This window comes from Mugil cephalus, chromosome 4 (genome assembly GCF_022458985.1).
Source record: "Mugil cephalus isolate CIBA_MC_2020 chromosome 4, CIBA_Mcephalus_1.1, whole genome shotgun sequence".
Classification (NCBI taxonomy): domain Eukaryota; kingdom Metazoa; phylum Chordata; class Actinopteri; order Mugiliformes; family Mugilidae; genus Mugil; species Mugil cephalus.
Window position 1 is genome coordinate 11,502,500 of NC_061773.1, and position 26,125 is coordinate 11,528,624.

The 26,125-nt window shown below is 43.8% G+C and overlaps 2 protein-coding genes across 4 annotated transcripts; one reads left to right on the plus strand and one right to left on the minus strand.

Annotated features, from left to right (window-relative positions):
• The first annotated feature begins 675 nt into the window (after positions 1 to 675).
• Positions 676 to 12,640, plus strand: mov10a (Mov10 RISC complex RNA helicase a). 2 transcript variants are annotated; one of them, XM_047584195.1, is made up of 22 exons: positions 676 to 1,088; positions 1,185 to 1,290; positions 1,442 to 1,620; positions 1,944 to 2,185; positions 2,295 to 2,541; positions 3,148 to 3,288; positions 3,382 to 3,538; positions 4,046 to 4,197; positions 4,270 to 4,440; positions 4,818 to 4,965; positions 5,387 to 5,548; positions 6,187 to 6,290; positions 6,389 to 6,486; positions 7,189 to 7,287; positions 7,468 to 7,576; positions 7,670 to 7,787; positions 8,598 to 8,789; positions 8,883 to 8,954; positions 9,068 to 9,193; positions 9,306 to 9,394; positions 9,570 to 9,688; positions 9,908 to 12,640. In XM_047584195.1, the coding sequence occupies exons 1-22, from the start codon at positions 964 to 966 to the stop codon at positions 9,970 to 9,972; spliced, it is 3,021 nt and encodes a 1,006-aa protein (XP_047440151.1). In that variant the 5' UTR covers positions 676 to 963; the 3' UTR covers positions 9,973 to 12,640. The 2 variants fall into 2 exon arrangements, with proteins under 2 accessions (XP_047440151.1, XP_047440152.1); XM_047584196.1 differs by lacking the exons at positions 676 to 1,088; positions 1,185 to 1,290 and having other exon boundaries at positions 1,481 to 1,620; positions 1,948 to 2,185.
• On the minus strand, positions 10,374 to 25,057 carry rhoca (ras homolog family member Ca). 2 transcript variants are annotated; one of them, XM_047584198.1, is made up of 5 exons: positions 24,898 to 25,057; positions 17,584 to 17,741; positions 15,619 to 15,739; positions 15,015 to 15,145; positions 10,374 to 13,298 (listed from the first exon to the last, which is right to left on the minus strand). In XM_047584198.1, exons 2-5 carry the CDS (start codon positions 17,737 to 17,739, stop codon positions 13,125 to 13,127), a joined length of 582 nt encoding a protein of 193 aa, XP_047440154.1. In that variant the 5' UTR covers positions 17,740 to 17,741; positions 24,898 to 25,057; the 3' UTR covers positions 10,374 to 13,124. The 2 variants fall into 2 exon arrangements, with proteins under 2 accessions (XP_047440154.1, XP_047440153.1); XM_047584197.1 differs by lacking the exon at positions 24,898 to 25,057 and adding an exon at positions 22,775 to 22,835.
• Between the last annotated feature and the right edge of the window lie 1,068 nt (positions 25,058 to 26,125).

Consider the following 26,125-nt stretch of genomic DNA (forward strand, 5'->3'; position numbering starts at 1 on the left):
CACACACAAAAACAGTTTAGGAATAACTCAAAAAACATGAAAAAAAGCACAAGGTTTTGAACTGACCTCCAAATTCATTAGAAGCCAGACGACCTGTGTCCATTCTGACATGAGTCAGCAGTTTTAGAGGCACAAGGTACAGGTACACAATATTAGGCAGGTCAAAAATTCAAATATGAAGATTTATTAAATTTTAGTACCAACTTTAGCTATTGAAAAAAAATAATGTGAGGAATTCAATAAGTAAAATGGAATAAATGATTAACTATGAAACTGTGAGGCACATAACTTGGGGTGAAAAAAATCTGTAAGTTGTTGGAAAGACTGTAAGTTGTTTAATGACTCGTTAAATACAGCCACCAATGCATATTTATTTACATATTGACAGGAAGCTGGCCGGGTCGTTTGCAGGACTACACTTCACACAGTTCAACGTGACGGTGTATGACAGTCCAGGGAGTGTCAACAGTAACATGTCCGAAGAAGAGGACATTGGCCAGCTGTAACTTACTCCTGAAAAAAATGCCTAATTTTAGTCTTTGAAGAGCATTTCACGTCTGAATAATTTCGCACAGGAGTTGTTCGTCTTTCTCTCATGTTGTTTCTCTGTAGTGGAAATGTTCCCCCTCTCGGTGTGCAACATATTTACACGCATTCCCTAAACTGGGACAGTTGGGTAGCGTTCACCGACTACAATTTTGCGCTACGTGCGCGCAAATATAGTAGATTTATATGCAATCTAAAAGCTGTTTTGGGGCAAATAAATTAATGATAAATCGGCGCGTGGCTTCCAAACTCTGCAACCGTGCGCTAAATACACACAACAAGCGGAAATGTCCTCTCAGCCGCATTACTAGCTGAGGGTTAATGGCAGTAGGCGGGTAAACTTCCTTCTAGTTTCAGTCTGTCAGTCGGGGACAGTCAGCAGCAGCAGCAGCAGCGGCCCTGTAACAACACGTCGACATGCCGTCTCTCAGAGAGTCGCTTGAATCCGGACTGGACTTCATTGAATTTCTGGGAGACAGAATATCCAGCAGCTTTACAAAAAATGAACTCCGACACATCTATAACTCTGAGTTTAAGGGCAGGTAGGCGGCAGATAAAACAAAAAGTGATGTTTAAGACATGCAGTCACACTGTGTCTGTTTGTACAACACCCCTCATTATCATGTCCGTGTTTACAGAGAAGGAATTAAAGATGCAAACTTCTCCAATGTTATCTATGCTTTGCTGAAATTCAACAAAGCCCACATAAGACAGGGGAAAATCTACATAAGCGTCAAGCCCGAGGTAAGATAGGATCTCTGCCATTTATCATGTGCTGTTTGTTGTTGAGGACTCCTGTCAAGTTAGGAAAGATAAAGGCTGGACATGTTTTAAACTTTGTCAACTGCCAGAAGACTGAGAAATAAAATGAGGAAGCATGGTGTTATTTTTGTAGGTCCGAGTGTACTGTGACCAGTGGAGGAGGCCCCGGGCCCCTCAGCCACACACCTCTGGTCCTGAGAAACCTCCACCCTCCTCCTCCTCCTCCTCCACCCCGGCCACCCCTGTGATCCCTGTACTTACTCCAAAGAGGAAGCTGGCTACAGAAATCATTCGCAAGCTGAAGGCCAACAGGTATATTGATAAGACATGATTCATAATGGAATTTATTCGTCTGTCAGAGACGACGCCTAAATTCTTGGCATGTGTGAGTGTGATTTGAGTCCGTTTGTCTTAGGGACATTTTTTACAACTGATAACAAAGATAGTTCCCACTGTGATATCTTTTCTTAGATTTAAAACCTGTCTGGGAGGCTCCCTGTGCTGTTCATCTGTACCAGTATCATTAGTCTAAACAAACCACAAATACTTAATATATTATTTTTAGATCATTAAATACCCAAATATTAATGTCAGCATCAGCCTCAAACCCTCGATCACGTGTCTCTCTCCGTCAGGAAGGACCTGACGGCTGACAAAGGGGGCGTTGAGATCACCTCAGAGCCTGCGGCGACCGGTGGAAAGGTTCAGTTCACTGTGGCCTGTCTGAAGGAGCTGTTCGTTGTCAGGTTTCACATCGAAAACAAGGGCCCGGACTGCGTCCACTTCACCTACTACACTGCCCTGCATCGCATGCGCTGCTTCACCTTGGAGGATGAGAGGAGAGTGACCAGAGCCTGTCCGCTGTACCTCTGTCCTGGTGAGAGGAACAAATGCACCCTCCTCTGCTTTTGAATGGCCACGAAAACAGTGTGAAGACAGTGCTACAGACTCTTCCCTGCTTTTCTTTTTTTATTTATTTACTGCAGGAGAAAGCTACGAAGTTGTGGTTCGGTATGTGCTCAACCACTATGGGTATTTCCCTGCCACCATGTACTTTGAGTTCTGCCCGGATCTGCCTGGATCGGCCCCTTTCTGCATCGTCAGGGAGATGGAAGCTGCAGCCCAGACGCCGCTGGGTGTGGAGCTGGGGCCCGTGTCTCCTTATAAACCTTTTCGGGTGGTCACGCGCAGGCTTGTTGACACTGTGGTAGTGGAGGGAGTGCCACCTGAGAGGTAAGTTATTGAAGACCTATTGCTAAACAGATTTCAGCGAATAAACCGATCAGCCAGAACGTTATGACAGGAGAAGTAAATGACATTGACCATCATGTGACAGTTCAACGTTCTCCTTGGAAACATTTGGGCCTGGCATTCATGTTGATGTTACCACCCATCTAGACCGGATAAAACAGCCCAACCCATAGCAATGTCAGCAGACATCCCCAGCAGGATGCAGCCTCACACAGACAAAGAAAAAAAAACGGTTCAGGAACAACTCAAAAAACATGAAAAACAGCACAAGGTGTTGACCTGGCCTCCAAATTCACTAGACCCCAAACTGATCAAATATCTGTGGGATGCACTGGAACAATCCTGATCCACAGAGCCCCCCTCCCTTCAACCCATAGGACCCAAAGGCCCCCAGGTGTTACCAGACACCAGAGGACACCCTCAGAAGAGCCATGTCTATTCTCTGATGAGTCACAACTGTTTTGGAGTCACAAGGGAGACCTACACAATATTCGGAAGGTGGTCATAATGTTATGGCCGATTGGTGTATGTGTTTTTTGTTTTTTTTTAACTGTTCTTGAGATCAACAAATTTTGTTCTTCTCTACAGTTCTTTTGCCCAGCCGCTAAAGATGACGGTGAGATTAGGGGACTACAGGTACCCTACTTACCTGAAGGAACTGGCTGACCGAAGGATGGAGGACTCCGACTACCTCTCTCCAGCTGCCAGACAGAAAGCTGCATCAGTGAGGTGAGGGAACAGCCTAATTTGTAAACCAGCTAAACATTTTATAGCTTTGACCTACTCTTAAAGGCAATGTTCTTCTCTGCACTCCATGTCCAGGGGTCTCCTCAACTGTGCCTTAAACATGAAGAACTACTCCCACCGATTTCACCTCCTGCTGCACCTGGAGGAGATACAGATGGAGGTGGACATCAGGAAGTATGACCTCCGAGGTCAAACCATGACACGAGACCAGGGGAAACTCCTCACGCTCAAAGTAAAGCCTACAGTTGTGTTTTGTGTCGGCTCTGTTTTTGTTGCATCTCACAAGCTTTGAAATCACTTGAGAACGTATATACATGTAATTTTTTTTTCTTGGTAGTTGACCTAAAATACATTTTAATAGCAGGGTTCTTTTGTTTTTGATTTTGTCTTCCCACAGTTAGAGCTAAAGTATTTACTGGGTTACCCTGCTCTTATTATATCAGTGGAATCTATGACACGGTCGTGCTCGTGCTCAGAAATGTTTTAGTTTATCTTGGCAAATATGATGTTACATTTCACGTATCATCATAACATCAACAGAAAAAGAATACGAAAACACAGATTATCGGAAGAGCCGCGCTGTATTTATACAAGCGAGCCAAAAAGAATCCGTCATCGTGTCAGAATGACTTGCAAAGTTAAGGTTTATTTGTTAAACCTGTCGTAAAATCCACTACTGACTGACTGAAAAGAAATAAAACACCAGGCAAGGGAGACTAATGATAATGTCTTCCATCAGGTCCCTGGTGTTGCTGAGAATCGTCCGTCCGTACTTCGAGGAGATTGTCTGAGGGTGTCCAAATCTGAGGACACTGTCGAGCCGATCACTGTGTACACTGGATACGTCCACAGAGTGGAGCTGGACAGGGTGAAGCTGGGCTTCTCCAGAAGGTAAGAGCAGCGGTAAGAAGGACACTCGACTGACAGGACAGAGAACCATCCTCACGTGTAAACACATTTCAGGTTGTTGGAGACTTTCATCAGCAACATGAAGTTCGACGTGGAGTTTACTCTCAACCGCTTCCCTCTGAAGCTGCAGCATCGAGCCGTGGACCTGGCTGTGAAGCATCAGCTTGGAGAGGTGCTGTTCCCGTCTGGTGCGGCAGTGACTAGTGTTCCCATGCCTAAACTCAGGTCTCTTCACATGTACACCGTCATCAACAAACACACAAAGTACTGCTTAAAGTACTGCATCTCATATGTGAAAGAGGAGTTTATAACGATGGCCCGAATACCCCGGCATATATCCACCATATTACACAACAGTGGGAGGGAGCATTTTTTGGCTTCAATGCCATGAACACTCAGGTGGAATATGAGATAATACGAAGGGGGTTGCTTTGCTAAAAAAACACACCAGGCAAAATTTATTGCATAATACACGTGGTACGAATAAGATTTTTTTTACTCAGCTGATTGGGTTCAACCTTATTCGTGGTTTCGGAAAACATTTTAAAGTCTTCCTCATGTGTTCAAAGTCTAAAGATCCATTCCCCCCTTCACTCTTTCAGGATGTTCAACCGTCAGCTGGAAGGAAACCCAGAACAACACGCCGCTGTCCTGCGGATCGTGGCCGGTGCGTCAAAGCCTGCTCCTCATCTCGTGTTCGGGCCTCCTGGAACCGGAAAGACAATCACTCTGGTCGAAGCCATGAATCAGGTACAAGACGTGATGTCATTTGTCGGTTGAATGACCCGGAAAACAGGTTCACGCAACCTGTTGACGGTTGTTGGTTTGTTTGCTTTGGCTGCCGCGGCAACGATCAGCATTATCAGCGGACCACACCCACAGTTTATCAATAAAAGAGGAGGCAGTCACTAAAATAATGCTTGTCCTTCGAGTGTAGGTTGCACTTTGTAAGAATGAGCACATATTTTAGGATTAATTTGTGTCCATAGAACAATGGTTACACTTATAAAATATTAAAATATCTCTGTGATGGAAGTTATTATGCATGACTGTATGATTGCTTCCCAGAAATCGCTAGCTCAGACTACGCTTCTAGTCATATGTTCTCACCAGTGTACTTTGTGAGAGCGTCATCATTAGGTGATGACGTGTGCTTTGTTGGCATTGTCAGGTCAGCAGGAAAGATCCGTCAGCCCACATCCTCGCCTGTGCGCCGTCCAACAGTGCCTGTGACTTGCTCTGCGAGAGGCTGATGGTACACATGGATCCTTATCAGGTTTACCGTGTGTACGCCAACAGCCGAGACCCGAGTACCGTCCCCAAGAACTTAAGGGTGAGCATCATCCAGACAGTACAGACAGAGATGATCGGAAAAACGACACGAAAGTGTGTGTCACGTAAATACTGCACGCAAACCGAAAGTTTGAATTGACTTCTTTATTGTTTAGATCCAAATTACACGAGTGACCTGATGAAAAACACACATAAATATACCGATCAGCCACAACATTATAACCACTGACAGGTAAACAACTTTGACAGGTACCACCCGCCTAGACCAGACCAGGCACCCTCACCCCTTAGCACCCCTGGGTGCAGCCTGACACAAAAACGGTTTAGGAACAACTCAAAAACCATGAAGCACAGCGCATGCTGTTGACCTGGCCTCCAAATTCTTTAGATCCCAAACTGATCAAGTATCTGTGGGATGATCCACAGAGACCCCTCCCCTCAACCCACAGGACCCAAAGACCCCCCAATAACAACATCCTGCTCCCCCTGGTCTGTGTTCATTCTCTGATGAGTCACAATTGTTTTGGAGGCACAAGTGAGACCTACACAATATTACGAAGGTGTTGATAGTGTTATGTCTGGTCGGTGTATGTGGTTCACAAATGTATAGTTGTAATAGACAAAAAAGACATCTGGATGGACTTTTTCTTTTTTTTTTTGCCTGTCATGTACTTTCAGAAATACAGTAACTGGGATGCGACACAAGAGGGCTTTGTGTGTCCAGAGAAAGAAATTCTGATGAAATACACAATCATAGTTACAACTATGGTCACAGCTGGCAGGTTGGAGCATGCTATTTGCATATATTACTCGGTTTACAGGACTAGTACGAGGCTCTACCTGATACTGGGCACGTCGAATGTGTCGTTTGTGCTTTTAGACTCGTGTCTGGAGGGATCCCAGTTGGCCACTTTTCACACGTGTTTGTAGATGAAGGAGGCCAGGCCGTGGAGCCCGAGTGCATCATTGCTATTGCAGGTAAACGCTGAATATCCTTTCCTTTTTTTTTTTTTTTTTTTTTTTTTTTTTTTTTTTTTTTTTTTTGTTGATGATAAAAACACATAAAATCCATCACAATTTCTTGGACAATATTTTAGTTTAAGTGGGTATAAACTTTGATGAAGTCTGTACAGTCATAATTCACAATCGTACAATGTGATGTCTCAGAGATAATTTCAGAGAGCATATGAGACAAGAAAAGTTTGACAATGTCCACCACATTGTAAAATCATAAAGTACTCTGTGAGAAAACGTAGTTATGATGAGGACTATTAAACATTGAACAGATTTGTCCACTCCCAGATTGCAGCAGCACACATGTCTTTATCGATGACAAACAGCAGGTCGATTCAGGCCAATAGTCACTAGTGGGAACCTGAAGGAAACAATGTGTAGCTTTGTCCATTTTGACAAAAAAATGCAGCAAAACACGTGCATGACTCCCGCATTTCCCCAAGTAAAAAGAAAATGGTAACCACTGTATAAAAGTCTGACTGTAACCCTGTACCGATTCCAAAGTTGTACAGTAACCTTTTGTCAGAATAGCAGTAAATCTGTAAGACTTTGTTCTTTACACTCTTTAACGGTGAATCTAGTGATGAAAGGTCAAAACCTTTACGCACTACATTAGTAGTGATGCTTCCTATTACTGACTGGCTGCATGTTTACTGTGTTTCTCAGGTCTCCTCAGCGTAGAGAAGGGTCAGTTGGTGCTGGCAGGAGATCCAAAGCAGCTGGGACCAATCCTCCGATCTCCTCTCGCGTTGCAGCACGGACTCGGTAAGACGAAGGTTTATGATTTTATTATCGTCCTCAATAAATTCTTTTCCATTACATTGTTTGTGGTGCACTTTTACCTGATGCAAGTCACAAATGTAAAAGTTAAATGTTGTTCCATTATCCGTTATTAGATTGCGTCTCCAGTCAACAACGTGATTTAATAATGTAAACACTCTCCAGGACTGTCTCTGCTGGAGAGGCTGATGAAACACAACTCTTTGTATCAGAAAAGCACCGACTCCGGACATTTTGACACCCGCTTCGTCACCAAACTGCTAAGAAACTACAGGTCAGTAACTTTTTTGCTTATTGGGAGTGTTGGGTGCTACTTTTTGGATTGTTGGTAACCCTCCAGGTTTTTTGTGTGTTTCTCTTCTTTCAGGTCTCACGCAGCCATTCTGAAAATCCCCAATGAGCTCTTCTATGAGAATGAATTGCAGGTCTTTGCTGACCAGTGGGAGCGCGAGACCTACTGTCAATGGGAACACCTTCCCAAAAAGGTGTGGCCGCGGAGACACGGTTTTATTTTTTTAATTACTAAAAAAAATCCATATTTTACATGTATGTATAATAATTTAACTAAAAACACAGCAAAAGATTGGGAGTTGTAAAATTAAATATTACCGTGGTAACATGCAGGTACGCTTAAAAACGTAGGATTTTTGTGTGACTTTCAATAAGAAATCAGTTTTATCCTAGGCTGATGAACGCATGCATTTCTGATCTACTACCTCTGCCTCTGTCCTTAACTTTACAAAAGTTGCCAAAGTAATCGGTGCCTTTAATTGTCATTACTGCCATCAGGCACAAACATCTATCTCAATCTAATTAATTAGGACAAATTACATCTTTTTATGGAAACCAGATAATTTGGAAACAAAGTGGGGCGAAAATGAAAAAACTAGGGGGGAAAAAAACGAAAACTCATGAGGATTCAAGAAAAAAGTGCATAACGACGAAGACTTAAATGAGCTGACGTGATACAGCAAAAAGTTAGGGGTGAAAAAGATAACTAGCTAAAAACTATTGTGCAATAATTCTCATTAATAATATATAAAGACAACTTTATCAAGCACAAATATCAAAGCAGCTGCTCTCAACTGGGTTTGGTTTCGTAATATTTTACTTGAAGTCATGTATCTTTTAGACGATGTGGGGTATGTGAACAGATCAGACTGAGCTCTGAGAACTTGTAAAAGACAATATTCAAGATACTATAGAATTAAATAGTTTGAGCTTCATTCTCAGCCTTTAAAGCCTTCTTCACCGCAGATTAGTGACAGATAACTGCTCCCTGCCCCTGAATACAGGGCTTCCCATTGATCTTCCACGGAGTGATGGGGAAAGATGAGAGAGAGGCCAACAGTCCGTCTTTCTTCAACGTCTCGGAGATTGAGGTCCTGATCGATTACCTCACCAAGCTGATGGAAACCCAAGGAAAGAAGGGGCTCCCGAAGCTCTCCGCAAAAGACATCGGCATAATCGCCCCGTACAGGAAGCAGGTGAGCGTCGGTTGCGTTTTAAAGGTGCGGAGAGGTAACTGGTTGGATTTATTTATACGTGGTCATCAGTAACGCGCTGACTCGTCTTAACAGGTGGAGAAAATCCAAAAGGCCCTGAAGTCTGTCTCAGCCCTGAGTCGGTGGAACGATCTCAAAGAGCTCAAGGTGCTGTCGAAAATACAAAAAAACGTCCTTATTTAAAGTCCGATGAAAAGTTTCATCATGTTCCTGGTTATATGACGTAATGCTGGATTACATGTTTTCTCTTGGTGGGTCAGGTGGGCTCCGTGGAGGAGTTCCAGGGACAAGAGAGGAAGATCATCATGGTCTCTACCGTCCGTAGCAGCATCAACTACGTCAAGATGGACCAAGACTTCAATATCGGATTCCTTTCAAATGAAAAGGCTTGTCACGTTCATTCTTTCCTGAAGTGGCTTTAAAACCTGCTGCATCTTTAACATTCCTCAGGAACTTATTAGTCTTTTTGTTTTTTTAAATGTATACATTTACTTTTAGAGGTTCAATGTGGCCATGACGAGAGCCAGGTCTCTGCTCATAGTCGTGGGAAACCCTGTGATCCTCAACAAGGACCCCACCTGGGAGAAGTAAGACGCATCAGACACCAACACATCATACCAAATGAGGAGGATGTGACTGTTGACTTTTTTTTTTTTTTAGTTGACATTTCAAATGTGTGAGGTTTGCTCAGTTGTGTTGAGAAATATCTCATTTGAATTTGTCTAACTTGTGTTTTATTTTATTTTTTTTCCCATTTTGCAGGTTCATCAGCTACTGTGTGAAGGAGAAAGGCTACACTGGATTTGACTTCAGAGACGCAGAAGGAGAGGAAGAAATCGTGTCAAGACTGGCAACCCTGAAGATCAGCGTTGCTTCTGAATGTTAGTGCAGTTTTTATATCTTTGTAACATTTACATTTTTGGGTTTTCATCCGTCGTCTCTTAGGAAAAAATGAAGATGTTGAACTAAAACCGAACAGAGAAATGAATCAGTGATGGAAATAACTGGTAGTGGAAATCTAAAATAAACCTGCGCAAAACATTTTTTCTTTTTTGATGCAAGAAACTACATTTTTTATGTCTTTCTGCTTTTTTTCTTAGGTCCTGCACCAGAGGAGAGTGCCCTCCAGCAGCATGTGGACCCAGGATGGAAGAACGAGCATTAACATGGCCTTTAGACACAACTGTGACATCGTGACAACATCATTACATTACAGTACATAAGACAGTCTCAGCCTAAGTCTCAGCTTAAATATAATTTAAGAAAATATACTTTTCTATAAACTTCTGTCAGGGCAGTTTGTATATTTTGGTGCAGTGAACTGAGCTCGATTACGATACCAAAAAGAAACTGTAAATCTTAATCACCATACGTCTTACTGCTGTTCTCACAGATCAAGATCTATTAGCTTCTTTCCAATAAAAGACTGTAAAAAACTTTGATTTAAATCCCATTCTGTGGTACATCATGACTGACCTCACCTGTTTCATCATCATCACCTTCTAAATGTTTAAAAAAGAAAAAAAAAACATCACGTTTCTTTAAGAATTGACAAGGAAGCTCATCTGTCTCATCTCAAAAATAGTTTATTAACAATGTTCATGTTCAGGTCGAACATTCACTACAACACTCTCCGTTTACAAAGCATTATAACAATGAGCTTTTATATAAATCTGGATACTTTATAAGTTCAAATAATTCCAGAGAAAGAAAGGAGAAAAAAAAAATACGTTACACAACAGTAGCTGAGCAGAAGCTGTTCCCAAAGAGTTTTTGTGCACATTGAACACTTGTGTTTTTCTCATGCATGCATCACCATTGTTTATAGACACTATTTTGACTTAGCGGGGCGTTATCTGCATACACATTAACGGCAGAACAGCACATGCTCCGAGTGAGACCTTCAACACCGGACCTGCTCTGTGGGAATGCTTTCATTATCGCGCCGTCCTTCCAGCTACTCCACGATCTGCTGACATCTTAATTCCCGAAGAATTCCTTGGCACTGAGCCCGTCAAGACCCGTGAACATCATGCCGTGACTAACACAAGGCCTATGTTTTCATTGATAAAAATTTGTAAAGAAATATCTGTTCAGTGTGCTTTTAGTCTACAAAAAAATCCATGGTTAAAGTAAAGATCCCCCCCCCCCAAAGGTTTGAGGTAACAATATTAAGATGGTGCTTGTGAACTGTGCTTCCTAAACTAAACGGAAAATGCTGATGAGCTGAAGAATTAATAATTTCACCCTCTCCGCCGGCTCGCTCAGTTAAATGATTAGAACGGACTCTGTTTGCTTTGCCAGCAGAGGGCTTTCATTACACACGGCATTACGACTGAGCATCCAGTCCCGGCCAGCTGGTGCATTTGCAGCCTTCACGTTTCGAGAACGTTGCCACGTAACATCAAAGACGCTGTTTGGCCACAGGTGTTTCAAAAACCCAAACTCCATCCCACCGAGCAGACATGCAAAGCACATGAATGAGCGACAGAGGCGCAGAGAAGGAATGATGTGAACAGAGTGTCTGAGGACAGCCGCCGCGCCTTTTCGAGCCATTATAATGTCAGGTCACAATCGAGCGCTCCGAAAGGACGCGTGGGCCAACACTCGGGGGTGGCGGACGGTCCCTGACATTTGAGAAAAAAAATAAAAAAGCCAGCACATCTCAGTGCACACCTTTGATGGTCCACTTTGATTCACACGTGTTGAAGTTTCTTGCCAACGAGACAAATGAGCCAACTTCTGTCGTATTAGATTTACATAATTTCTGGCAGAATCACACGGCTCAAAATTAAATATTCGTGGCTGCTGACGGATGCTTTCCTAGCAAGTCTGAGGATCACCATTTTGGGATTTGCCCGTGATCCATTCTTGAAAACTCCACCATGTAAACTGATGTAATCGTCTACCAGCGTAATGGAGATAAGGCTGCATTCAGAGACATAATCTTTACGCCGTGATGGCATTCACTTCAGCAAACTAATGACGTCCTCTGTCTTTTCAAGCCCTGTCAGGTTGGTCATGCAGCGGCCGGTCCATCTGGTCTATGGGAGGGGAGGGGGGAGAGGGAGGAGGGGGACAACCAAAGGCACGCCAGAACACAGAAGGCACCACGGAAAAACTAACTCCTCACACACATCTCAGGTCCTCTCAGACACGCAAAGCATGCCGTCTGACCGGTAGCCTCCACACGCAAATATCAGGCCGACAGCCCCGACGAGACACGCTTTCCCCTGACTGGGCGAACCAGTTCCGACGCAGATTCAGACGGCGGGTGTGACCGGCTCGCTTGTGCTGTAGCAAAATAAAGAGTTGACTCATAGCAGTCACTCATAATAGTCGCTCACTATAAACAAACAAGGGAGGTTTCACCATGGGATTTCTGTTTCAGCTACGTCATCCCCCCGTTGGTCCTAACAGCTATTGTGCATAGTTGAGTCATATTCTTCCATCTAGGACCACTGCACAGATCAGCAGCAATGACGGGTTCATGCGAGTAATCTCGCAGAGAGGACAGGGAGCTCCGTCCTCCGTTGTTACCATTTACCACATCACAGCAACGCCCCGTCTCTGTCCTCAATATGTGACCGTGGCTGGACTGACTGTGGAGGATGTACAGGGACGGCTGATGTTTCATGCGGGTAAAAAGACATGACACCAGGTTGCGCTTGACAAGTTGTCACCAACACTGAAGGCCTTACTTACGGCTTCGCTCAGGTTTCACAGCGGCCGCGCTGTGTAAACCGAGCTACGGCACAACGGAGAGGTCGACAAGTGAAATGTTAGCTGGCAGACGAACACAAGACGGACACGGCGGCGTAGAAACTTAAAAACATAAAAAAAGAAAAAGGCACTACCTCTTGCGGTTTGTCTCAACTTTCGTTCTCTATCACAACGGGTACTGTGATGAATGTAACGGGGGCGTCTGGACGGGACCTCACTGTGAAGCGGTTTTAAACAAGCGAAGAAGCTCGACCGAGCTAGTGAAGGACAACATTACATTTATGTGCACCTACCTACCACTGCCATGTAACACTACAGATATGAAGAAAAAGACGAGAAAAATGAAAATAAGGTGTACAGACTGAAAAAAAACAACAACATCGATTTCTGACCACAGCTGTATTACAGACCGAATCCATTTCCTGTATTGGGTTTGTTTGCATTCGATTCTTCTACCCGCCTGTTGTCGTGAAACACATGATACAGTACAAAGATCCATTTGGTAATAGGTCAGTCTTTTTTTTTTTTCTTCTTTTTTTTTGTACGTGTTGATTTTCGCATGTTGGTCGACGGATTGGAGGACGGTTGGACCGCTCACAGCAGGGTGCAGCCTCTTCCCTTCGGGCGCTTGCGGACCTGCAGCGCTGCTCTGGTGGCCATCTCGAACACTTCCCGCACGCCGTCCTTCGTCTTGGCGGAGCACTCCAGGTAGCCGAACGCTTGGATCCTGCTGGCCATGTCTCTGCCTTCTTCTGTCTTCACTGGCTCCTGCAGGGTTAGATCAGAGGATGTTAGAAGCTGGTTAACAGTGGGGAGGGAACGGGGCTGGTCAGTGTAGCTTTGGCTGATTAACCTTTTCTCTGAGACAAAAGAAGAAGCCTTGTTTTTGTGAGAGAGCTGCGCTAATAATTTTATTTTATTTTACTCACTGACTTATAAATTGAGACAATCTGCAGATAAAATAAACACTAGCAACAGCTGTGATTTACAGCCCTAAATGCAACATTTTGCAACAAAACACCTTGAATTTGTCCTATCTGAGTTTTTATCTTAACTTTCAACAGCAAATTCAGCCAACAGGTGAAAACTTGGAATCGGGGCATCAAGCATCGGGCACGTTTTCTGACCCACGGCAGGTATCGGCTCAAAACACTTGAACTGATGACTTGGTGCTACTCTTTGTCAAACAGTTCCTGATTTGGACAGAAAGGAAAAGCTGACGGTGGAGTCTGAAAGAGCTGGAGAGCTTTGTCATCGGGTTCCTATTATCAGCTGGACCTGGAGACAGAGGCCTGCTGTGCCATTGTGGGACGTAGTGGACAAACATGTGGCGGTCGGAGCAGAACGGGTTAAAGGGCAGTAAGAGCCTTTCAGATCAACTGTCGGCAGCTGCGTTGCGGTACAGTTTGTCGCGAGATAATGGCGATGTTTGAAACTTCGACTGAGCTTTGTGAAAGTCGTTGTGCGAATGAGATGTAACTCATTACACGATATCCCGTAGTGACTTCACTTTGAGGATGGACTTCAAATGAACTGGTCACATGACCCCCTGCGTCATTTCATCAGTGACGATGGTGATGAAGAAACGTCTCCATTGAACTTCTGCAATAAACTGTTATATACGATACATCTAAAAAACCACCTCATGAGAGCGTGAAAGTGTTTTAGTGATATATGAGAGTTTTTTCTAAGTGCAGCATTTCCATTACCAGTTTTTTATTGTGATATTTGGGTTTTTCACATTTCTAGGGGCAATGGAAAGGCAGCAGTTGTTGTTGGTTTCTGGGGCAAGTTAACTTTTAGTTACAGAGGACGGTATTATTGTAATATCTTTTAAGCTTTTCTTAAATAAACCATGTACATCTTCTTGAATCAGTTCCTCAGAAATGTCTACTGTCTGCTTTCCACTATTGTTTTATCTTTATATTAACCCGCTGTGCAGAGTATCAGAGTCTGCTAAGCCTTCACGGATGAACTGCTCAAACCGGCTCCATCGAATCCCATTTTATTGTCTAAAAAAACAGTCCCCTAAATATATATGTCCCTGAAAAACCATCTCTGGTGTGGTTAAAAATATTGAGCAGACTGATCATAAGCTGTAAATTGTGAGACGGATGCTGCAGTTTATAGACCGGTGGTGTAATGACTTGTAATAAACACAGGGATGAAACCCAGCAGAATAATGAATTTTTCCAGTTTTACACACAGTGCATCAGTGATTCTATCATCGGCTGTCAGTCCGTGGGACGAATCGTTCGGACATGACACCGAAACAAGAAATGTGTGATTCAAGTTGTTGAGCAGACTTCTCTAGAAGTGAAGGGAGATGCTGCTGGTATTTACGATCCGGCGGTGCCATGTGACATTTATGAACAGGTGCACGGACACGTGAGAACCCTGACAAATCACTCCACGCTGCATAAACCATCAGCGACGTCTCCTTGTGCCTTATTAGCCCGTTCTGCACGTCAGCGACCTTCGTACCTGCTTCATCTTGGCCAGCTCCCTCCGTGTGTGCTCATCATTCCTCAGGTCCTTCTTGTTCCCCACGAGGATGATGGGCACATTGGGACAGAAGTGCTTCACCTCAGGCGTCCACTTCTCAGGGATGTTTTCTGTCCCGGGAGAAAGCGAGAGAAAAGTGAGCTGAATTACTTGAGAAAGAGAGAGAGAGGGGGGACTATAAAAAGGGACAAGCAGCGAAGAGTCATGGCGCGGAACACTTCTCATGATGGATTGCCCTGCAGACTGCCCGAGGCAAAGATGTTTTTAGCTGCGCTAATCCTGCTCCCCATCAAGTCCATTAAGGCATTTAACAAGCAGCTCGTCTAGCTGATATGAACCGGCTCGACTGTGAGATAGGACGGATCAATATGTTAACAAAGGGCCGCTTTTATTCAGCACAAGTGGTGCATTTTATTATTTGTCTTATTGTGTTACTATTCCGGGACTTGAACTTTCAGCGTTGGCCGGGTTCACCCATTCTAAATGAACCTCTTTAAATAAAATGCAAATCTAAATTAACCTCTTTAAATAAATGCAAATCAGACATTTTCACACAGGCCACTGCATATCAGCGGCGTCTTACCTAAGCTGTCTGGGCTGTCGATGGAGAAGCACATGAGGATGACGTCCGTGTCGGGGTAGGAGAGGGGCCTCAACCTGTCGTAGTCCTCTTGGCCCGCAGTGTCCCACAACGCCAGCTCCACCTGCGAAACGCCAACAAAACACGTTCACTACACACGAGGCCGGATTAATCATGGTTTCAGAAACGGAGCCAGTCTCATTTTACTCCTTATTATCACCGTGACTCATTCAGACGGGTGCTTTTGCTGAAAGGAAGCATATGAAACCTCCTCAAGGGCTAAAATGAAAATCCATTTAGGCCGTCTACTCTGACACCATGTTGCTCACTGAGCCGGATGAATACGCTAACATTTAACTAGTCACGACATCATTAGCGATAAAGTTTCCGCTCTTATCCACTCAGACTACGTGGACAACGGCGTATGAACCCTGTGATACGTCTGAGTAATGCTCCCAAAGGCCAGGGCTTTAAATATGAGGAAGCAAACAGTGTTATTTTACTTGGACACTGTTCCTCCTCTGGGCAGCCTCTGTACCTTGCACCTTGATCATAACTTGTGATTTGTTCCTTTAACTCATGCTGCTTTACTCGATTATAGGAAAGACATTTGCTTATCGTCAGAGCTGCAGCTTTGACGTTAGCACAGCGGCGTAAGGCTCGTTATGCTGTCAGCGCTGAGGAAATGAACTCAGGGACTTGCCTCATCCCATCACGCCGCTGATTAATTCAATTAACGGAAGTGGGAGATTAACGTGCATCACACCAGTTACCTTCTGTCCCTGTATGGGCATTAACAGCCAGCCTTCATTCACGTCTGCTCTTGAGCTGAGTCACTGGATTCAGGGGACCAGAACTTACTAGAAAAGATTTTGGTATGCTCATAGAGAGAATCAGTCAACAGTCCCAAAAATAGAGGTCTGCAGAGGCAGAGGGTGGGAGGTGGCTCGACGCTGTGGAGACGACATGAGCAACATTATGTTCCCACTGGACTAGTCGTAAGCTACAGAGTTTGGGGAGGGAAGGAACGAGGGGAAAAAACTGCTATTTATAAAATCTACCCAATCCTCTGACGGTGAGAGAACTTTTTTTTTTTGGCCTCAAGCGCTTAAATTAAGGTGCTGAACACAAGTCTAATCCAGCCTGTTGTGTAAGATTCTCACCGGACGGCCATCTTCTCGAGAGACTTAAAGATTTAAGGACGCTCACATCCTTTCCAAAATTATCCCCTCCTAGGCCCGATGTTCATCACGGAGCCCAAACTCTACATTTCCTGCCTCGGAGCGCCGCAGTTAACCCCTCCCTGCCTCCCTCCGTCCAAGTGCAACCAGGACAAGGACAGGAAATGAGAGACGTTTATCGGGCGAGAGCAGGAGGAGGGTCCCTCGGGGAAGGATGGGGATTGCCAGGAGACATCCCCGTTCCCTGTCTGAACAGGAAGCTGGGAAGTATAGTCATTTCCTGTTTTGCCAAGTGGCGATCCTGCAGCGATGGTTTTGAGAACAAAACCCTTTGACAAAACAAGTCATCTGCAGCTCGGGCTAGAGCCTCTCTCACCGACTCCCTGTGACTCAGATCCAAAGGCCTACACGCATACAATCTGAAGCAGGAACCTACACACTGGACACCATGAGTGTGTAGGTTAACACAGAGTTCTGTATTTCCAAAAACAAGGGTAAGAAAAAGACAGTTGGGCTTTTTGGGTCTTCTCGAGGAGAATCATCCAAGCAGCTTCTTCAGTCCAAACTACAAAACCCCCTTTGTTTTATCTTATTTTTGTAGATGCACCATAACCTGGATGACTGACAACCTTCAAAGATACAGAGTTCAGACTTCATGTGCTGTGAAAGAACAGGAAGGCTGACAGACGTGGCAGGGGGGCAACTGTGGAGGCCGGGGGCTTGAGCAGGCTCATAGGCAAGACACCATCACTTCCACTTTGCTTACTTTAGCGTCAGCGGTACAAACCTGTTTTCCATCAACCTCGATATCAGCGATGTAGTTCTCGAACACTGTCGGGACGTAGACCTCAGGAAACTGGTCTTTGCTGAAGACAATGAGGAGACATGTTTTCCCGCAGGCTCCATCCCCGACGATCACCAGCTTCTTCCGAATGGCTGCCATGTCTGCGGAGAACGGAAAGAGTTGAAGACGTTCAAACGAAAATGTGGAAAATAATTAAATACGTCTACGTTGTCTGGGGGGACTGCCCTTGTCATCTCTTTGTGTGTTCTGTACTGCAGATATTTGAATTATTGGTAGAATTTCAACATAAATCAGAATCCCGGCTCCAAAGCCGCCCCTCCTGACTGACGGGACGGGATCACACGAGGGAGGGCTCTCTGATCTGCGCGCTGTCACAGGCAACCGCAGTCACAGACCTTGAATCCCAAATGCCAAATCTAGACTACAAAGCTGCAGGAAGAACAGAGGAGGATGAAAGAGGAGAGGAGAAAGAGAGGAGGGGCGCCGAGGCAAGCTAGGTCATGAAGGAATGTTCTATCAGGCTCCTGCTCCGCCCTGTTTGTTCCCCCTCTGCAATATGTGCGGAGGAGAAAAGCCAACAGGAAATTAGAGCAGCTGGCGGAGTGTCCCAAAACACACAAAACGCTCCTCTGCTTCTGATGTCTTCATGTGGTTTAATTAATTCTCTTCAGGAATATGAAAGACAATCAGAAAATTATCTCACGGTTAATTTTCATTACAGGAACAAGAGCACAAGCCTGTCCACCCTTGGCGACTTCCCCGGCGAAGCTGCATCGCGTCGCGCAAAATGGATGCACCCTTGTCAACGTCGTTTAAAGTTTACAGCTACTTTGCTAGTTCCTCGTGCGCAGAATACATTCTGCTCAACTGAGAAACCTTTATGAATTATTATGTTATCATTATTATGTAATTATGTAATAATTACGTCTTATCTATTATCAGTGGGTGGCTGGTGTGTGTGTGTGTGTGTGTGTGTGTGTGTGTGTGTGTGTGTGTGTGTGTGTGTGTGTGTGTGTGTGTGTGTGCGCAGGCTGCGTGGTAGGAGTTAGCAGTGCAGCTGATGGATGAGATGGAGCCCTGCTGCCTGCGAGCAGCTGTGCATATAGTCATTTGGCTGCTCACCCCATCCACTTTCTGCCAGACAGTCTTGACAGCAACCCTCTTCGTGAGGGCACCCGCTTATCGGGGGGGAAATTCATCTTTCGGCGCTGCGGCGAAACTTGAGGGTCAAGCCTTGCCCAACGGCGCGCTTTTAAGCCGCGCGCAGACGCGTAGCAGCCACGGTACGTGCAAGAAGAAGCATCAAGCCGTCACTCAAAAGTCATCAGAAAACACCGATTATTACCGGTTATTACTCGAACCACTACTGTTGGTCTGGCGCCATAAAAGGTCATCTGGGCGGCTTGCAGACGTAACTTATTCCACATGGAGCAGAGCTGAATTTGTTAATACGCCATTTCTATAAAATCCTAAAAAATATCAAATAACAAGCGCGACTGGTCTGAACTGAGTTTATATACAAAACAAAAATGAAAAATAGATGGTATTGGTTGCATGGGTTTGACTAAAGGATTAACTTGGGGGAAAATGCATATTCAGGAAGTGTGATATGTCTCTGGTGTGTTATTACTAACAGCCCATTAGCTTAGCCCAAACCTGGAAACATTGGGAAACGATTACAGAGCGCTGTCAGAAAGATCAACAAACTACAACATTTGACATCTCAGATTTCAGAATTTGGACTTAAAAGCAAGCGACGGACGACCAAGCACTCAAGAAATAGCTAATAAATATGGACAGTTATACCCAAGCATATAACTGAGACAATATTAATTATATGTTGCTTATGTATCTGAGTTGCAGTGAGCAGAGAAACACTGGAAAGACTTTACTTCCTAGTTCTATTTCCATGCCCACCGGGACTTGGCATCACCAGCCGCTACCCTGGAAACTCTGGGCGTATGCTTGTTGGACAGTTTTATTGACATTTTGGTTTCTTGTTCTTTCTTATGGAAATTGTGGTCATAGTGTGATCAGATTTTCTGTCTCCTCACCGAGCAGTGCGTTAGAGCTGCAGAGGTTTTCCAAGAAATTGCTTACGTCTTGTATTTCTGCGCCATAAAAGAATAAACCAATGGGATTATCCACTTCAGCTGCAGTGTATCCAATAAAAACTCAACTTTCTTTTTTTTCTTTTAGACAGTCTAATGTATATTGATTCCAGAGACCTTGCACGGCATCTTTTGTTTTCCAGATACTGCCAAATGGAGCGGAGAGAGCCTGAACTAGATGATGGGTTCAAAGCCAAGTGAGGGGGAGACAGCAGAAGCTCGCTCTGTGAAACAAAACAATCCACTTCCTGTTCTGTGGAGCCTGGGAGGAGCTTTTGGCCACAGTCCTGTTTGGACAGGCCTCGGTAGAGTTGGGACACGGACCGAGGAGCCGAGGGCAACGTAAATCGCACGGCTGTTTACTTACACGTATGAAAACCCGTACACAGACAGCCGCCGTCTTTTTCTCCGTTTCCTCCTGGCGGCAGTGATACTGGGAGCCTGCGAAGGAACACCTTGACACACTGGCAAAGGAAATTGTCCGTGATAATGTCCCGCATCATCACAAACTGTGCCCAATTCTCAGGCCGCGTTTGACTGATGCCCTCAATTTGGGTGCTAATGGTCACTAATGACAGGAAAAACTGAAGATGTGGTTCGGGTGGTTGCCGGTAGAAACCGATCTTGTTGTGACACTCAGACAACCTGGTCACTTTGAATTAGCCAGCAAAACCTTCTGCTAATCCTCCCCACGTACACCACCAGTCAAAACCAGGACACACCTTCTCTTTGAACTGAATGAGAAAACTCCTGAACAATAGCGTACATGTCAAATTCTGATCTCAGCCTGATTCAATCCAAACATGTTGACTCATCCGCCACCAGCATCAACCGGCTGACCTCTTAACCTCCACACTACTGAAAACAAAATCAGGGTTGGTTTTACATAAATATCCTGCCGCTGTGACTCTACACACGTTACAACATATCCAAGAACTACAGAGATGTGCTGCAAAATATGCACGAAGCTTTCTATTCTTAGTTCTTCTGTCTGAGAACTAAGTGTGACCAGGCTGGAACATTGTGTTCATTTTTTTTTTTTTCTACATCAAGCCGCAACCTCCAAGGCTGAAAGATGAATAACTGTGCAGAGAAAAACAAAACAACTCTGCAATTCCTCAAGTGGCCACTTGTCAAGTTGGCTCCAAAAGGTTGTTAAGTTAATTAAAATAATCAGCTTTACAGCAGAAAAAAACATGTTTCCAGACTGGTTCATAAAAGTTTCTTTGTCCCTACTCTAATAGCTAACGTTCATTTTTATTCAACCCATTTGTTCGGCTTGTATGAAGGATTTTTCCTGCTATCTCCACCACATCTGCCATCTCATGTGAAGGTAAATTGAAAGTTAGCTTTAGATTTGAAGCGGAGGGTGGGGGGGGGGCGACTCACCAGCCTCTCAAAACAGCCACACCCTTATTTATCCATAACTTTAAGCCTGTTTTTATATTTGCACTACTTTAGTAATTTGCTACCACCCAAAATTGTGTTATAAGACCAATTTTTTTTTTTTTTTTGGACGTGTCTGAACATGTTTATTTCCGACCTAATTTTAACATGGAGGTCTGTGAGGTCTGACCTGCTTTTGGAGCCAGCGTCAAGTGGACATTTGTGGAGTTCTCACGATCATTTAAGTGGTCAGTGAACACAAACTAAACATTCATGACACCATCTTTTAAGTCAAATTTCAAAACACTTGCTTTTGCACACTGCTTTTGAACTGACACAAAATTGCAGATTTGAGAACAGTTGGTGCGACTAAACCGAGGAGATCAAACCAGTCGCCTTTTAGTTTCTAACTGAGAAAGAATCCACAGATGAACTCACGATGTGAGTAAGAGGCAGCAAAAAATGGAAAAAACGTTTCAGTGTGTGTGAGTTTCATGTGCCACTGCATAATGAGGTATGCAAAGGGAACGCTCCCAGGTGCAGGGAAGCAGACAAAAACCTGCTCTTAGAGTAACCATTAAAAGGCAAAAGAAAGCAAAGCAAGCACCATTACTTCCTACAACTATTTGAGCAATGCCTTGGGTTAATGAAAACACCACCTCTCTCCCTCTCTAAGGAGGTTTCCTGGGGCTTAAGGGCCAGCAGGAGTTATGCAACAAGCTGAGCGGAGTTAGAGGTAGAGCTGCCTCTTACTTCTCATCCGCGTGTTTAATAACAACAATTCTGAGCGTAGACAGAAATCCAACCAATAAAATACCTGTTGTTCCTGAGGTGATGATGACAACTTTTTTTTTTTTTTTTTGTTCTGATGTCCTCCAGACAAGTTACAGGAAATGAGATCAAGCAGAATTGTTTTGCTCGTCCAACAGGCTGCGCCTCTTTCTTTTATATTTAAAGCACAGACTTTCAGATCAGCTGATACCAGCATTTAAAAGTTTCCTGAGGGTTTTTTTTTTGGGTTACTACAATACACCTGAGCTGTCAAGGAGCTTTATGCAACTCTGTTTGTAGATAAAGCCTTCATAACCAACAGAGCAACAAAAAGCAAGGCTGTTTTGGATTTAGTCTCACAGATAAACATTCAGAGAAATGTTAGATTCCACTCCAAAATCTCCGGGGAACAACAACAACACAACTAGAAAATAAAAATTACTTCCGTGACTTGCTTCTACATGCATGTCCCCCAGCAACTTTGGCATCGCCACCCCAATTCATTTCTAACAGCCAAGCTTCATTTATCAGTCTGCTGCTGTTTTCAGAAAAGAAACAAACATTTAGATCTCATGGCAGCCATGATTTAGAGTGGGTCATAGAAATGGGGCAAAGTTCATAAACTCACAGGAGCTGCGGCTGAGACTGAGCAGACGAGCTACGACATCAGCGGTCTACACCGCCTCAACTCGGACATTAGAACGTCTTATCTGACTAAATCTGACAGGCAGCGACAGGCAACAGACCAGTTAGAGGTGCAGACGTTCGGTCACTGCTCATAAACTAATCTTGCAAACAGAAAAATCTTCAGGGATCAGACACTTATGGAATAAATGCAGAGATTCCCCGACTATGAGCTGCTGACTCGTGTGTGAAACCGAAATGTGAGCACTGAGGTTCCTTACACAACAGCTGGAACGCACAGAGGCAGATCAGGTCAGTCTCTCGCATTCTTAGGAGGCATGTTAGAAAAATGGCAGTCCTTAGACCCACTGACTCATGACTTCGGCTGGTACACCCATGGAAATGTTCAAATGTGCCAACAGTCGGCCAGTCCTGGAAACAAAATCCAGATACCATATGTTTCTTAAGTTTCCTTGATGACAAAAAAAGACATTTTTTCAAAAAATTCGCACACAGATTAAGCCACAGCCAGATTGCTTAGTTAAGCTATAAAAAGCTGCTGCTAACTTCCAGGCCTCCACTTAACTATGGCACGACTCCAGGAAATCACTGCAACCCTGCCAAGGAATAGTTTGGCAAATAATTACCAAACAACTCAAAAACCCAATAAATTTTTTATGCGTAAAGTTAATTTAGGAGCTTGGTATGTGGATGTTTAGCCGGTGTGGCGGGTTCCTGATCTTTCAAGTATTTATAATACGGTATGCTAACTAGAGCTGTGACTTCCTGCCTTCATTTTTACCCTCAACGCATGAGTGCACCGTCAATCGTGTCATCTAACTCTCGGCAACATGTCACACTATTCCTTTTATGCAGGTGGCTGCGGTTTGACTGAGAAGATTCATGTGACTGCAGCTTGTCCATCCACCACCATCCACTGGCCTTTTTTCAGATAACGACCCGCAGCACGCTCACCTTCATGGTTTCTGTCAAGCAGCCATGATTTTAAAAATACACCAGAGGAAACGCAGCCGAAGCATTCTGGGAGGAAGTAGGGCAAGACGAGAGAGTCAAACCAGCTGGTGGCACCAAGAACAAAGGCAGAGGCGGCGGATCATCCACTGCACAGCTACGAGAGAGCAGACGCTTCATGACTCACCTTTTGTTCAATTACTCAGGTCACGAGCAGGCACATAAGAATGACTGGCTGAGGTGTCCTGGCCTGGTACAATTCTCTTCAGAAAAGGAGCTGATGATTAGCCTACTTTCTCAAATAATCTAAGCATCTATTATTATTATTTATATTTTTTTCATATTTATTTCCCTACATTTGATGACACTGGACCAGTGAATGCTTGGCACCAACAATCCAGCTCTAACAGCTTTAGCGATGCATAGAATAAATAATAAGAACAATAGTCAATAAATTGACAAGTTGGTAAATTATTTACGCTCAAGCAAAAATGTCAAATATCTGTCTCGAGCTTAAGTTTGTTGCCATTATTTGTTGTATATCATCTTTCCCATACGCAAATTTGTAGCTGCAGAAAAGAGTTTCGCACAAAATGTTCTATTAAGGCTAAATGTTCTGTACAAAATCAAAACGTTTTCTCAAAACTATTTCATTAATAAAGACATGAAACTGTACACTATTTATCACCACATAGCTACATCAAAAGCCAGGTCTTTTGCTAAAACAGACAAATAAATAAATAAATCCGATCGACCGACTAACTTCCGGTCAACCGGCCAATCGATTAATTGAAGGAATCGGCACGTGCATCCGGAAATTGGCAGGTTTTCGCCAGACATTTATTTTATTTTATTAAACATGGGAGAATAACTCTGATTTATTATTAAAAGATTCCTATACGTACTATACGACAGGTTTGACTTTTACTTTCAGATTCACTGACATTCTTCGTCTGGGCGCATTTCAGCCCAATATTACCCATCACGTGTTTTTGATGTGTCTAACGCTAACAACCACTGTCTGCAGTTCTTATGAGTGCTGATAGCGAAGAAATAAAGTGGTCCCGGGTATAGAAACGATTCATTGGGAGAGTTGCCATGCGGAGTTGCTTATCGAGGTCGCAGCTATTGGACACACACCGACAGTCAGGAACCGATCAGCTGCCGTCACTTTTAAACTAACAACCACGAAGCTATCAACAGTTGTATCAGCAAAAACACCCACTGACAACGGCGAACCACACCCGGACATACTTTACTTTGAATCAACAGCAACTCAACTATCACCAAAAGAGGAATAAAAAGTGTGTTAGTAGGAGGGCAAAGCCACCACCTCGCTCCTTCACCCAACTAAGTGAGCTATACCTGGACCAATAAAAAACATTTAGTCAAACTACAGCCCCTCGTTTATTGTTATTTTTTTTATAATTACCTGTCAACAGCCGGATGAGAGGTTTTTATGAGTATTAATCCCCGCTTGCTCTGTCCTGGTGGTCGTGACACACACTTCTTGCTGCAGTGTTGGCTAATTTTACACAGAGGGTGCAGACTGAGAAACGGGGCATCGAGAGAAGATCCTCCCACCGACGCGATGACAAGTTCCACTAGATCATCTGGAAACTACTTCCGGTCACGCTGTTCAAAATAAAAGCAGCAGCAGTTTTTATCTTATTCTTTTTTTTTTTTTTTACAATTCTGGAAATTAAAAAAGACACAACTTTTAGACACAACTGGTGAAGACGAATCTGATGTAACACTCCTGCAGTTTTGCGTGGCTCCATGAAGGTTTGCAGTCTTGAGGAGTTGTTTAAAATAACTGAGCGAGTTGTTGATTCAACTGTGTTTTCATGCTGTGGTTTGTAATCCAGTTTAATTGAATTGTGTTGTGATAAGTGTTTCTGTCATTTTAAGAGCCACATTTTAGTCAACAGTTCAAATCTTGTTTACCAGCAACACGAACTATGTCCTCCAAACTGATCATACATCTAATTCACTTATCTTTCTGACATTGTTCCAGCATAGTCTGAACCTTATAACAGTTATGGAGGGGGGATTTTAAACATTAGACTAATTGATCTATTTATTTAAAACGTGTTAAAATGTGTCAGAGAATGTGAACCAAGTGCAACACTTCTGCACGAACACTATTTCTTTGCATTATTTTTGTGAGTTGATCTTGGAAATTTCACATCTGACTGAACTGAAAAACATTAATTTCAATCATCTTGTTCTTTCAGTTGATCTCTATTCCCATTCCCAGTGTTTCATTTCATAAATCTTCACACAATGTACTGAAGGCCTGAGGCAGTTACACCCTTTCTCAATTTATAATCTAGGCCAGCTAAAACAAACAAAACCAAAAACACATAACTATACGACTTAAAACCACGTTTCATTGACCATGATAAGATCCCAGCGTCATAATTTATTCGTATTGATTATTTATTAATCATTAATTGTCCTTAATGATTTAGCATCCAGTGCGTTCACGTTTTAATTTCAGTTTACTTTGAAGGCTGATGCCTGCATTTCCGGGTTTGTCATGGCTACCTCCAGCTAACTTGACGCAGCTGCTGCAGCCGCTGGAGTCACCCAGGTCCCTCCCCCCCTCCCCGGTCAAAGATGACATCATCCGTAGTACAAGAAGACTCATGCAACAG